Source organism: Penicillium psychrosexuale (genome assembly GCF_028828465.1).
Source record: "Penicillium psychrosexuale strain IBT 29551 chromosome Unknown utg000006l, whole genome shotgun sequence".
Lineage (NCBI taxonomy): Eukaryota > Fungi > Ascomycota > Eurotiomycetes > Eurotiales > Aspergillaceae > Penicillium > Penicillium psychrosexuale.
Genome location: NW_026643191.1, coordinates 869,780 through 883,301, shown reverse-complemented (window position 1 = coordinate 883,301; position 13,522 = coordinate 869,780). Strand labels below are relative to the sequence as shown.

The following is a 13,522-nucleotide window of genomic DNA, read 5'->3' as shown; positions in this document are numbered from 1 at the left end:
GAATGAATGGATGAAGAAGAGGAGTGAGAGAAGAAAACAAAGTCGAAGTCGAGAAGACTAAGTGGGAAGATTAAGTGGCATACACGAGAAGTTCGCGTTGCGCGTCTGGATCCGATAACGATAGGTACGGCAGCGGGTATATACCGATCGTGCAATTCGATGTCGAAGTTCTCCAAAGCCGCACGGACGAAACTGCAAAGACCGGAACTTCGTCGCGATGCTCAGTACTATCTCAAGAACGGGCTTGAATGGTCTTTCTAGAGTGATCAGCTCCTCGCATTCTACGGTCTTGGCGATTCGGCATGCATCATTGAATTCAGCAATTGGCGAGGGCATTCGCAGATCTCAGACCGCAGACAGAGATAATCGGCGCGGCAACGACACTCGTTTTCCTAAACGCGAACGAGAATACGAGGGGAAATACGGAGCGCGACAATACGAGAGATCAGGCGAATCTAATCTCGCTGACCGTCAAATTAACGGATCCCGACAGTACGGGCAGCAAAAATACGAGAGATCAGACCAAACCAATTTCAATGATCGTCGAACATATGGAGCACGACAGTATGGCGAACAGAAGCCTGAGAGATCGGGATTTAACTCCGGTGTTCGTCGAAGCTATGGCCAAGGTGAGCGAGAATACGGAGCAAAAAAGCCCTGGACATCAGACGGTGTAGGTCGTAAAGACTATAACCGCCGACAATCGCCATGGAACGAGAACTCTCAATCACCACGAGAAAGCCGAAAAGAAGAAAAGTTTGAGTTCGACGAGGATGAGTTCATTCGTTCTGGTGATTTCCGAGGACTCCCTCGTGAACATCAATCTCGATTCCAATCACGATTCCAATCGCGAACACAAGACAGTCCATTCGCACAATCGGGACGAGAAAGACCTTCGATGGATGAACCACGGGAGAAAGAGCCAGCAAGACCTAGAGCTCACCGAGTCACGCGCAGCATGCCAGAGCGGGTGAAGGAGAACGTCAAAGTGCCCGATACAATCCCCTACACCACACCAGCATCTGAGTTCATTTACGGCACCAGTGCGGTAGAGGCGGCGCTGCGCTGCAGTCGGCGTCAACTATACAAGCTCTATATCTATCAGAGCACGGAGGAAGAGCTAAGTGCAGCAAAGGTCACAATCCGCAAACTAGCATTGTCAAAGAACATTGCAGTAAAAATGGCATTTGCAGGGTGGGATCGGCTTATGGACAAGATGAGTGCTGGACGACCTCACAATGGGTGCATTCTGGAGGCATCTCCTTTACCAAAATTACCAGTGCGTGGCCTCCTGGCTGTTCCATCTATCTCCGAGGAATATTTCCGGACGGAGCTTGCACCACAAACCCGGGAGGAAGCTGCGGTAAATGGCACGGATGATCGTATCCAGATCCATCATCCTTCTCCGTCCCCGCATGAAGCCGAACAACGCCATAGATACCCAATTGTCTTGCTATTGGATGGAGTGGTTGATACCGGTAATATGGGCGCTATCATCCGCTCATCATATTTCCTCGGTGTCGATGCAATCGTTCTGGCTGGTCGCAACTCCGCACCAATGTCTCCTATCACAATCAAATGTTCTGCGGGTGCAGCAGAAAACATGCCTATTCTTCATGTGACCAATGAAGTTGATTTTATCCAGCGATCCCAGCAAAACGGGTGGCGATTCTACGCTGCAGATGCACCACTTCCTGGCTCTGTGCACTTGGATCATATCTCGGCCGATGGTGATCAAAGCGGGGCCAAATTGCCCTCCACTACTGGGCCTAGTGTCATAATGATGGGCAGTGAGGCTACTGGATTGAGCTCGCATATCAAGTCACATGCAGATGCAATCATCAGTATTCCCGGCGCCCGGCAAAGTTCTATTCTCGGCGTTGAATCGGATCCGGCCCGCATCGACAGTCTGAATGTGAGTGTCGCCGCCGCGCTATTGATGGAGAAGTTCCTGCGAACCCCCATGACTGTCGGTGAGATCGTCAAGAAGGAAAAGAAGGAGAAAATGTGGTGATTTTACTGTAATAACTATGTATTCTAGCATTTACACTGCATCTTTGTACAATAGCACATAATTGGAGTTTTTGATTTGAGTCTTTGTTCGAGTCTGTTTTGAATTAGGGTTAACCACACCAGCTTGAGGAACCGACTCATGTTTTCTATTCGTGAATCGTAGCATGTTTCTCATATAGCGGCAAGTGCATTCTGTAGTAATTTATCTTCCTTGGCTCACAATAAATATATCTCCAGACTCCAGTAATTCACAGTCCGTTTACACATAGAATATGGGGACCTGTGAAATCGACGCCGAAAATGACAGCTTTCGACGCCAGAAACGGCCTTCTTTCCACCCGTAACATTTGCAGGGGAGCTAGCGCTTCACCGCCCCCTGTCCAGCACCATCACTATTTTGCACCCACCTAGCGTCTTTAGTCATCATCAACCGGCTCTTATGTTTGGAACTTGTTCGACATTCATTCCCTTAGATTCCACTTGCGACCGAAACGACGCCGAAAATGGCTTCCCTCTTTAGTCCCATCCAGGGTCCCTCCCTCCTCGCCCTGCCTGGCTGGGCGCCTATAAGATGCTCGTTCCCCCCCCCTCTATCAATGTCCTCAAAGTTCCTCAATTCTCTTCTCATCTGTTACTCCCGACTCCCAAATCGACCTCGCGAACCTTGCTGCTCGTGTTACCAGATTCCACTCCTGGTCATTCATCTTTACTTTCCCAAATGGTAGGTTCACTCGTTCGGTCGGCTCAGAGTGAGGAGCACCAATACTGGACTGATCCCATCCTTTACGAGGAAACTCGAGCCAGACTGGAACATTTCCGTCGTTCTAGATGGCTTCCTCCAAACTTTAAACCAAGGACCTTACTAGGTATTGCTGTTGTCGAACGCTACTGGCGAAAGTGAGTGTGGATATCTCCAGGATCAGGTACCGTGGATAGGTTTAACTCACGAGAATAGATTTTCCATTCAGTCGGAGGCGGACTATGTAGACCATCTTCTACGGGAGGATCAAGTAATCTATATGAACTTTTTCGACTGGATATCCAGAATATCACGAGAGAAGACTCTACAGTCTTACGATAAGTATTGGCGCCGCCTTTACTAGTATTTTGAAATGTTTACTCGTCGCCGTGTCAATGAAGATGTCCGTAAGTAGATGCGACGAGTACGAGCATTTCTTCCCTGCTGTAGAGACGAGGCTGATGGTGGCATAGTTTCTAGATGGTCCCTTCCCGGCCAAGTGTAAGATTCTCTGACGAACGAAGAACAAGAATACCCTGGATATAGATGTCTTCTGTGTGATCTATCGTTATCACTAGGTCCATTCAAGGTTTTTTCGTTATGGAAATATAATTATTTAGTTTGCTACAGTGCAGCTATGGTCTGCTATTACTGGGACTCGCCCTGGTATCTTACTTCTACAAAACACCTCTTTACCTAGCAACCCCTCCCTTAGTAAACGTAAACGAGCCCACGCGTTTGAAAGTGATCTTCCGAAGTATATTTCATTGAAGGACCTTCTAGATTCTGTCTGCTACCGTGATATTGAGCTTTTTTATTTAAAAGATCCTTAAAGCAAACGTAACGTTCTCTATACTATCATAGAGTTTCCCAATCTCAAAGGTCGGCCAGAAGGCGCCGATAGGTAAGGGTACCACTATACCTTAAATTCATATATTATTGATCTGACGCCTATGTTTCTTTTTAGGACCAAGTTTTTTATATATGGTGACTACCAATTGGTATATTGCCCAATCGCTCAGATAGTCTCCTTCGCTTTCTATAATAGGGCTTTTATTAATACAGAACTTATACTAGAGCTAATTTAGAGGCTGCGAGTTCCTAAGTATACTTCGTCCCTTCCTTTTCGGTAGAAACCAGAAGTCCTAAACACTCCTATTCTTCGACGCTTTAAGTGTACTCCCTACGGCTACGAACTCTATAAGTCTTTATCGATAACTTATGAATCAAGTCGGCAAGCCCTTAAAGAGTTGGGCCGAGACACTAAATTTGAAGACGATATTGGGCATTATAACTTTCGCCGTTAGATAGTAAATGAAGTAAATCGTAAGTTATTATTGCGCCAAAATGAATATGCTATCATCATTAAGGCCAAGAAAACTTTGTGTTACCGATTGATGTTGACAAGCAGCTTCTAGGGAATTTCATAAGCTAGGAGCGGCAAAGGGTGCTTGGTCAGTCTGGCGACGCTGTCTTTGAAAAACATTATTAATCACAATTCATTGGACGCGATCTCCAGTATGTCGTTCTTCTTCGACTATCTTAGGAGGGCCTTATACGTTTCGCTGGAAGTATGCTCAGGAAAAGGGATGTTCACGCTCCGTATAAGCTTTCGAATATATATAAGCGTGCAATTTGCCAAAACCCGGATCTTCTGTAGTTAAGACGAGAGAAGAGAGAGCTCGGGGCAGAGATACGATCTCTGGCTGGCTCAATCAAAAAAGCTCGAGTTCCCTTTCCATACCTCTATCAAAAGCACGAAAATATCAATAAAGAAATAGCGAAACTTCGAAAGAGGCTAGCAACCGATACGCGAGAGGCAGCTAGGAAAGACCATTTCCAGAATGCGCCCGTACTTGAAATCGACAAATAGATAAAGCAACTCCTCGGCAATACTGATGAAGCTTCTAGTGAAGCTCCGGAAAATGAAGACTCTGGTGATGAAACCTGGGAACTGCCTACTCCAGAATATGTCTTTGCCGAGCGGGCACGCCTGGTAGAAAACTTTTACGGACCCGACGCAGAGAACTTCGACGAGGACAAGCTACTCGCTCGACGCACCCAGGTTACTAAGGATATGGTTGCGCTATTGCGGCTTTCCGAGCCGAGTAGGCGGGGTAATCGAGTCAATTGGAACATTGGCGATGAAGATGATGATTTGCTTGATCCGCCAAAGGAATCGCCTCTGCTCGAGGAAGACACTATGAATTGTCCAACCAATATATATATCATCTGCTGTGGTCTATCTCGCCAATCATCATTGAACCCTCCTCCGCATGAATTTCCTCCTGATCGACAGGATTCTCTTCGCCGCCACTTGATTGATACGCACCTGCAACATGCGCGCAACGGAATTAGCTGCAATTGGGAAACCTGTCGCGATGTCCCGCTGTTCAGCGACATCACCAAATTCCTGGCTCATGCTTCCACTGAACATTCGTATGATATCAAAATCAAATTGTGTCATCTCCCGCAGGCATCACAAACTAGCTGCAGCGACGTTTCATCCAGAGAAGCGTCTCCAGTGTCGGAGAATCGACAAAGGACTGAGACTCCCGCCTCCTCCGTCGACCTCGAGATGAAAAATATTGACCCACGCTTGTTGGAGGCACATTTCAATGTTATGGCGACACCGAACTTCCCATTCATCGCCGCACGCAGAAATATAGCGAATATAAGTCGACTCTACGACACTTTCGAGAGAAGCACTTGCAGGATCGAAGGTGTCATATGTGTGACGAAGATCTACTACATGAGATGCATCTTCGCAGGCATGCAGAAGAGGTTCATCGCCTCAGCACTGAACGGAATTACTACACCAAAGAAGATACGGGATCGGAAATTGATACCGATTAATTGGGAGGCTTTGCAGGTGTTCTGTCAGATTGAAGTACTCTATTTTGTCTATGCTTAAGAATAATCAACTTCGGATCCGGATAATATTTTCCGTGATAGTGCTCCATTTTCCAACTTCTTAACTGGAGATAAGTTCTGTTTGATATATGCTCGTCGCATTAGAAACCCCCTTATAGCAATGTTAGCCTTCCTATCTACAGCAGTATTCATGGACGTAAAAGAACAGACGTACAATACGATAGGTTTTGGAGATAACGACAGCGCCCGACACCGAAGAGTAGTAAGTATGTCTAGGTCCATAATATCAACAGGCTATTTAATGTTTCCCTTTTTACATTATTAAGAAGCGGTCTTTCTGGATTTGATAACTTACCTACTTTCTTCAGTATGTACACACGAGACAATAATAAATAACGAGCCTTGATGGCAGAAAATCTGAATCAGAAGGCTCGAGGGGTCGCAGTTTCAAACCGCCAAATCCCGTGTCCAATCAGCCTTCCGGAGAACCACAAGTTCCCCACTATCGTGTGGCCGAGGGTCTACTTGGGGTTCAAGGGATACTTTCAAGTTCGCGGTTTAGAACAAGCTCATTCAAAACCACTGTCCTGGTCTTCCAGTAGTCTTGCTGCCTGAGGCTTCACGAATTCTTATCTTTTATACACACGGTCATGGAGCCAGACCCATAAAACGATAGTCATGCTGTTGTCCGAGTGTGGCTGGGAATGTTTCCAAAAGGCTGGGACAGACTATGAATCAATTGATCGATCGATTGGCATGTGGTTTCATAGATCCCAGTCTACTTCCAGGAACGCAGCATCTATTCCCAGGAACGTAGCTGATGGTCCTGGAGATCCGTTAACTACTGGGAACTCATATGTTGGCCCTGGGAGTCTTTCCACCACAGCATATGTTTATTGCTACAGACGCGCTCGAAATCAGTCCTTTTACTCTCTTTGAATCTTTCCCGAACTTAATTCTGAAACACGCAAGTCTGTGTTAGGCTTGAAGCAATTTCCAAATTTTCGAAACGTATTGTAAGTCCAAGTCACATGATGGGCTACTGTGTAATCTATTGGAAATAATCATACGATTGATACCCTACCTCTCGACGCCGCTCAGGAGTCACCACCCCAATACTGACAACATTCCTTCTCGCGGAGGGTGTATAAATATATATTCCCGAGATTGCGCATTTACTACGGAAAATTTGCAGCAAACAGATAAAAATTATCCAGCTTGCGTCTTCGACAGAACGAGGAGCGTGAAGACGAAACGACGGGTCTTTCCTTCCTACTGCCCAGGTAAAATCGGAAACATCATTGAACCAAGCTTGCCTGCGGGCTCTGCGAAGGACCAATGCTCTCCATGCAAAGATCGTATTCAGAGCACCAACGGAGGACAAAGACTCATATTGCCGGATTCTAGACAACGAGGAGTTTCAACAATAGCAAGACAACTAGATGAACTGTCTCCTCTGGATCAGAGGTGATCCTGGCAAAGGCAAGACAATGCTCTTGTGCGGTATCATCGACGAGTTGACACGATTATTTGGGGACTCTGCGAATATCTCGTTCTTTTGTTGCCAAGTTACCGACGTACGACGGTTCACGCCTACTAGACTCGCGCACGAATTTGCGCCAATTGCTCAATCTCCTGATCACCTCAGTGAAAACTCTACTCGACACCTAGGCTTGTGGATCAGGGAAAGGGCAAAGCCTGAAACTTGGCCAGGGCGACCGCCGGCTCCGTTGTTTGGGGTCCAATTCCCATCATCATCAGGCTGTGCTCGTAGGGTTAATGAACATGCAGTATCTTACATTACAGTGATGATTAATTAGGCAAGATGTAGAAGATAACTTTGCGGACGTGATTGAGTTTCGTCTATTGCTGCTTGACACAATCTGGAATTCGGCCCAGGTTAACACACTGCTGTCGGTACTCATCTATGAGACTTTCAATGCGTTTGATTTCAGTCTTAAACCATTTGATAAGGCGTGGGTCATTAGATATGTGAATTGAACTCGCCGCCAGGTTGTATTAATATCTCATTTGCGTCAAAGTACTGAATGCGGTTTCTGGAAAGGAACGACCGAATTCGGCTGCGAAAAGAGGATCATAGCTCACTAGACGCGAGTGGCTTAGGTCTGTGAAGTGGTTTTTGATTTGCCTGACAGTGGCCTGTTTAACTGCAAGGTCAAACTGGCTTTTGCCCAGAGGAATGGCTAGGAGGACTGTATTATAAAGGCCGTGCTCCACTGATCGAATCTCCAATTGGATATGATCTAGGGCATGGCATCCGTTCGAGCCTTGAGTGCAAAGATCGCAACCCAGGGAGGTTTGGATACGCATGGTCTATATACTATATGTCAGTGTTACGGTGGTTCCAGAATGGCGAGGGATACTGACTGCTAAAGGCTCCATCTTCCTAGTGTCAGTCTTAGTTGACATTTCACCAAGTTCACTTTTACTTCGCGATAAATGGTTTCCCGGAAAGGAGGCCTTTCTTTTAAATGGTGGACAACCACCGCTCATCTACAAGACGACTAAGTCGAGAAGATGACGCTGCATCATCGCATGAACAGCCAATCTCTCAGCCAAAAGTATAATTCTGTCCCTTACGTATCCAGAGGCAACCGAGAAGTTTGGCCTTCTATTGTGCATGCTCTTGGCACTGGAGCGGGAGCGCACTGAGCCACAGACACGTCGAAGGCCCGGCAGAATGGAGTATAGTCGAAGGTCTAGATTATTAGCAAGCGACTTAATCTTGTTTTTATCGCTTGTTAGGGCCACTGTCTCATTGCTTGTGTATTCAATCGGCACTAACGTGGGTAAGGCGTTACCCAGAAACGGTATGTCTGATCGCCGTCGACCAACACGTATACGTTTAGGCATTACTTGAAGTTACTGTTAAATAGTTACCGAGGGTGATACTGAAAATTGCCCAATCAACGTCTGCCGGGTATAGTACTATTGATTGCAAATCCCAAAATGCAAGTAATCCCAGCCCCAGTCAACTTGCTTTCCACCCTGTCGACTCGCTTTCCACCCTGTCGACTCGCTTTCTGCCTAGTTTAGTTTCTGTCCACCTCGCCCGATGGCGGGAACAGAGGTTTTACTCACTGTATATGGAAGTCATAATCGGTGAACAGATGGTAATGAGGGTATTGATGATCTCACTTTACGTCTACTGCTAGTAGGGACCAATTTCGCCTCAAGATCAATTGTAGAGTGCGGATTTGCTTAAGAGGCCCGCTCGCCCCCTTGAATCCCTCCCTCGACCATTCTCCCGTCAAATCCTTGGTGTACGACTCATAGCCTTTACTGCCTCCCAACTCATATCACTTTGATATTCTCTTTTACGTGGGCATACCTTTATTAAGATGTCTCTATTCGCCAAGAATCATGGCTGACTATTTAAATAGATTCACTGCTGGCAAAATGGCAGCCTCTACCCTGAGCGAGCCGATCGATCAGCTCAATTGCGGCCACTGTGGTACGCATAACATGACTGGCTAACGACTTGCACTCACTGTGGCAAGGGCGTCGCATCGTCTGCGTGATCATGACAAGAGTATGTTCGCTCTGGGGAAACTGGGGCATGTGCACTAAGCGGCTTCCCTTCCTTAGTATTTATTTTCAAAGACTAACTCCTGTTCTGATAGGGTTGCTGCAGGTCTTTGCTTTATACTTGATAGTGTATATGCTAGCTTCCCAACGGAATATATTGGTCTTAACTTGAAAATTTCCTGCTCCAAACCGTGGGTGCGATCTTTAGCGCTGCGTATATCATAAATCTAGCTAGACTGTGTTTCACCTTCCATATCACCTGATGATAGCTTTATCTCCTTTACTTCCTTACCTCTTGTTTGGGGGCGGAGGGCGGGAGAGAAGGGGGCACAGAAAAACGTAGACGTATGCAAGGGCGATGCAAATTAACATGTAATCGAGCGTATTGCTTGCAAAATAGTTGGACTTTGATATCATTGTCTAGGAGCTGTCCTGAAACTTCCACCATGCATCCAGAACATCGCTATAGCCCATCTTTTCCAGATGCTGGGCGACCTTGCGGCGCCAGTCCTTTTTAGAGTCCTCATCCCCATAATCAAAATCCATTCCTGCAGATATTCGAAATTTTGTTCTGACCCATTCGATAGGGACATAGCCAGCAAGCTCCCAATCGATGATGCCTAGCGAGCCTGTCGAGACATCGACAAGAAGGTTCGTAGGACCAAGATCGCAATGATAGAAGACAAATGCAGAGACATCCATAGACATCTCAGTACAATTCTTCAGAAGCTGTTGTGGGGTAAGGGCATCCGCCATCTTGCTGTTGTCTTTGAGGAGATAACGCTCCAACAGCTGGTGTCCGTCCACACCACTGATGATGTCGCCTTTCCATGTTGCTAAACGATTGCAGACTTCTGCCACCTTGACGATATAATACTGGCGAGAGGTTTCGTCCATGTTGGGCCAAGCCTCATGAAGGAGCTGGCCGGGAACCCTCGAGACAACGAGGAAGTATCGCGAGTCAGTCTCGAAATGATAGAGTACATTCGGAAATTCAAAGCCCTGCGGCTGTTGATCTTTGAGAAATTGTAGAGTAACATGCTCTCTGGTTACATCGGGATATTCCATGTGATGCGCTTTGATAAAGGCTTCGCCTACCCTCCAAACGGCCGCCTGGTTGTCGACTGCGTGAACCCTCGAGATAGAAGATGAGTCTTCCGAGAGGGGCTTGGAATCAGGAAGAGGCTCAGGCGCAGTGGAGAGGGCGAAATGACCCCCATTGCTATCGCTCCAGCATGCTTGGTCGGTTGGAACATTGCCCAGGGGTGGTGACGAAGAACGGGTAAGAAGAAGCGTATTTGAGATTAGCCAGGAGCTTTTATCCACTACCCGAATCGACTCATTGAGGTGCAGCTGAGGCAGATTAGTCGGTGACATGTTGATTGATCTTGATGTCCAAGGAATGAATAAAGACAAATGTTAAGTGCCGTTCTTTATAACTGCCGCTGTGAGCGGTGAGCGGGGGTCCCAAGGAAAGTATCAAAAGTACAGCTCCTTGGCTAGCAGTAACACACTTTGACTGTATACGGCTAGCGGATAATAGTCTATGTAGCGGTACCAAGCCTGTAGATAATGATATCTTGCACTGTCAAATACGAAGTAATCTGTATTTTATGGACTATATTGGAAGTTACAGTACGGACTGGTACGGGCATAGCAAACTGAGTGCTTCATGGTGTAATTTTTAATACTCTAGAAGGTACGAATAAAAAGAGGTTCGGGGCTTAGGAAGTCGTTAAGACCCTGACGATCATGGTTGAGATCAGTCATATAAGCAAGTATGATGAATATTCCAGTTGCGATCCTCGTTTGTCGACAGACTGGACTACACCAAAACTCGCAACCCGTAAACCCGAAAACCCGAAATCTATTACCTGAATACTACTGTATATAAACAGGGACGCCGAGAAGAAGTGGAGCGATCTAACTCGCACGGGACTGCGCTCTTTTTGACGGCATTTGTGGTGTCGTCTCCTAGGACCAGTTGTGAAATGAATACTTAGGAACAGCTCATGGTGCACCGTTTTCTTTCACTATCACCCGACTGGGTTTTTCTGGGCTTTTCTGAGCGGTCCAGCCTACATTGCTTGCGGGAATTCAAGTTGCATGAGACAACGCGCCAGAACAAGGTCTATCCTTGGAGCTGTTGTCTTGTCCGCATTAGCGTGGGCGCTTACTAAAGGAAGACGACGCGTGCCAACCAGTGAAAATTAGTTCCCTCACTTGATGACCCTTCACGCCCACTCGGCTTTTATATTTTATATTTTAGAAGTTCAAGTGTGGTTTCCTGAATGTTGATCCACTTTTGAAGCGTGGAAAGCAAGTTGACGGGGGTGGGGTAAAGCGTTACCCAAAAACGGTATGTCTGATCGCCGTCGATCAACACGGATATGTTTAGGCATTACCCGAAGATACCGAAAATTGTCCAAATGTTCTATGGGTGTAGTACTATTGATTGCAAACCCCACCCTTAGTACCACAGTGCAAGTAGCTCAGCCCCAGCCAACTTGCTTTCCACCCTGTCAAGCTCGCTTCCCGCACCGTCAACATACTTTCCATCCTGTCGACTCACTTTCTGCCCAACTCACTTTCTGTACATTTCGCTCCATGGCGGCAGTGGAGGTTTTAATTTCTGTACATGGAAGTCATAAGCGGTGGACAAGCGGCTACGAGGGGATTGATAATCTCGCTTTACGCCGACTACTAGTGGAGATCAATTTCGCCGCAAGATCTATCGAGTTTGAACTTTCGGCGCGAGAGATTGAACCAAGCACGGGGAGTACCACCAATGGCACCTCGGAGGGCACACTGGTCAAGCCATCTTATCTTAAATCTCAAAGGGCAAAAGAAACAATCATACGTCGTGGAAACGAACTAAGGGGAATTTATGAGAAATTCCAGAACACTGCTAATAAGATCAAGAAAAATGGACTGTCTGATTTCGCCGTTGTTCCTGGGTCCCAAAGAGCACAGCTGTTCGTTACGATTCTCCACGATGTGATGGAAAATGCTGTCATCCCAAGCCATGATAACTGGTCTTCGAATACGCATAGTGCAATGCTATGGATGGTATTGGAACATGCCGGACCTGCTCATATGCTTCTAATCCTCCATAGTATCTCTCAACGCCAATTTCGAAAGCTTGGCGTCCATGCAGCTGCGAAAATTGTCCAGCACGTGGTACAAAACCGAAGCACGCTATTTTGCGCGCCCCTTGGAAAGCAATTTCGCGACCTTTCGTCTGGTAAGGCTTCTAATTATTGTCTTCGGTAGATTTACTAAATATGGCAGATCTTGATCGATGTCAAAAAAAGCGAAAAAGAGCCGACTCCAATGTAGGTTGTTTAAAAACACTCTATGCTCACATTAGCCGGTGCTAGTCTTATATTGCGGTCGCTAATATTGTCATTCGAGAAGCCCCAGGGCGAACTCGATGGTGAGCACAATTGTTGAATTGTGGGTGTTTTAACTCTCTTGGTGCTAAAATCCCGTGAAGCCCAACAACAGTCCCATATAAACAGCTCTGATAAAGAGCAACGAGGCTTTTTCTCGAGTTATACGCAAGCTGAATCACATGAGACTACAATGGTAGAGGACGATAATGGCTTGGAAGAAAACAATCACCTGGGTCTGACCTGCTCACAAGAGTCGAATAATATTCATCAGGCGTTCGAATCTCAGAAGGGCATGGTGGTTGCTGCAACCTGTGATGCGACATCCACCATGCTGCAACCTAATGCCCTCCAAGTGGGCAATGATAACTATCAGCTCCACAGGTTGCACGACCAATCACATCTAAACCCTTCATCAGTCTACATCTCGGAATCAACCAGATCCCCACCTTTCGCTTTCCCATGTGGTAAGTACACCATTATCACTTTGTACCAAACATATTTGACAAAACCAGGTTTAGCAACCACCCCCTGTACAGGTATCTTGATCGAGGATACTTTTAACCGAAATTCCACGTTGATTTTCGAGAGGCCATATGAATCGGCAATATTTGCTGTAGTACAAGACGGAGATATTCCGGCACTTATGGCTCTTCTAAGAAGCGGGAACGCATCGATTCATGATGTAGACCCCTATGGTCTTGGGCTGCTCTACGTGAGGCTTTTTCTTTATTCGTTGTATCTAAATCGTTAATTTGACGCTAACAAAATAATCAGTATGCGTCATACTACTGCTGGAAAGCCCACGGCCCTGACAGAGCCATGTAAATTTGCTCCTGGTTGGTTTCAATTGGGGTAAATACTCAGTGGATTGACGATATCGGGAAGTAGGTTTCGTTCCTCCCGACGATTCTAGCGCGACTTCTCTGACCCTGCTTTTGTAGTAGCCCGATGG

General features: G+C 46.5%; 4 protein-coding genes across 4 annotated transcripts; 3 read left to right on the top strand and 1 right to left on the bottom strand.

Annotated features, from left to right (window-relative positions):
- Positions 1–217: 217 nt before the first annotated feature.
- On the top strand, positions 218–2,014 carry N7518_010168 (RNA methyltransferase, TrmH family; the record flags this gene model as incomplete). The annotated part of the gene is made up of 1 exon (XM_057191094.1): positions 218–2,014. One exon carries the CDS (start codon positions 218–220, stop codon positions 2,012–2,014), a length of 1,797 nt encoding a protein of 598 aa, XP_057037230.1.
- Positions 2,015–3,885: 1,871 nt separating this feature from the next.
- Positions 3,886–5,666, top strand: N7518_010167 (uncharacterized protein; the record flags this gene model as incomplete). The annotated part of the gene is made up of 4 exons (XM_057191093.1): positions 3,886–4,054; positions 4,184–4,323; positions 4,413–4,604; positions 4,626–5,666. Coding segments are annotated over 4 exons (1,542 nt in total), but the record flags the coding sequence as incomplete, so codon positions are not given.
- Positions 5,667–9,595: 3,929 nt separating this feature from the next.
- N7518_010166 (uncharacterized protein) lies at positions 9,596–10,552 on the bottom strand (the record flags this gene model as incomplete). Its single annotated transcript, XM_057191092.1, has 1 exon — positions 9,596–10,552. The coding sequence occupies one exon, from the start codon at positions 10,550–10,552 to the stop codon at positions 9,596–9,598; it is 957 nt and encodes a 318-aa protein (XP_057037228.1).
- Positions 10,553–11,782: 1,230 nt separating this feature from the next.
- Positions 11,783–13,395, top strand: N7518_010165 (uncharacterized protein; the record flags this gene model as incomplete). The annotated part of the gene is made up of 6 exons (XM_057191091.1): positions 11,783–12,227; positions 12,292–12,419; positions 12,467–12,510; positions 12,697–13,034; positions 13,107–13,282; positions 13,345–13,395. 6 exons carry the CDS (start codon positions 11,783–11,785, stop codon positions 13,393–13,395), a joined length of 1,182 nt encoding a protein of 393 aa, XP_057037227.1.
- Positions 13,396–13,522: the final 127 nt, after the last annotated feature.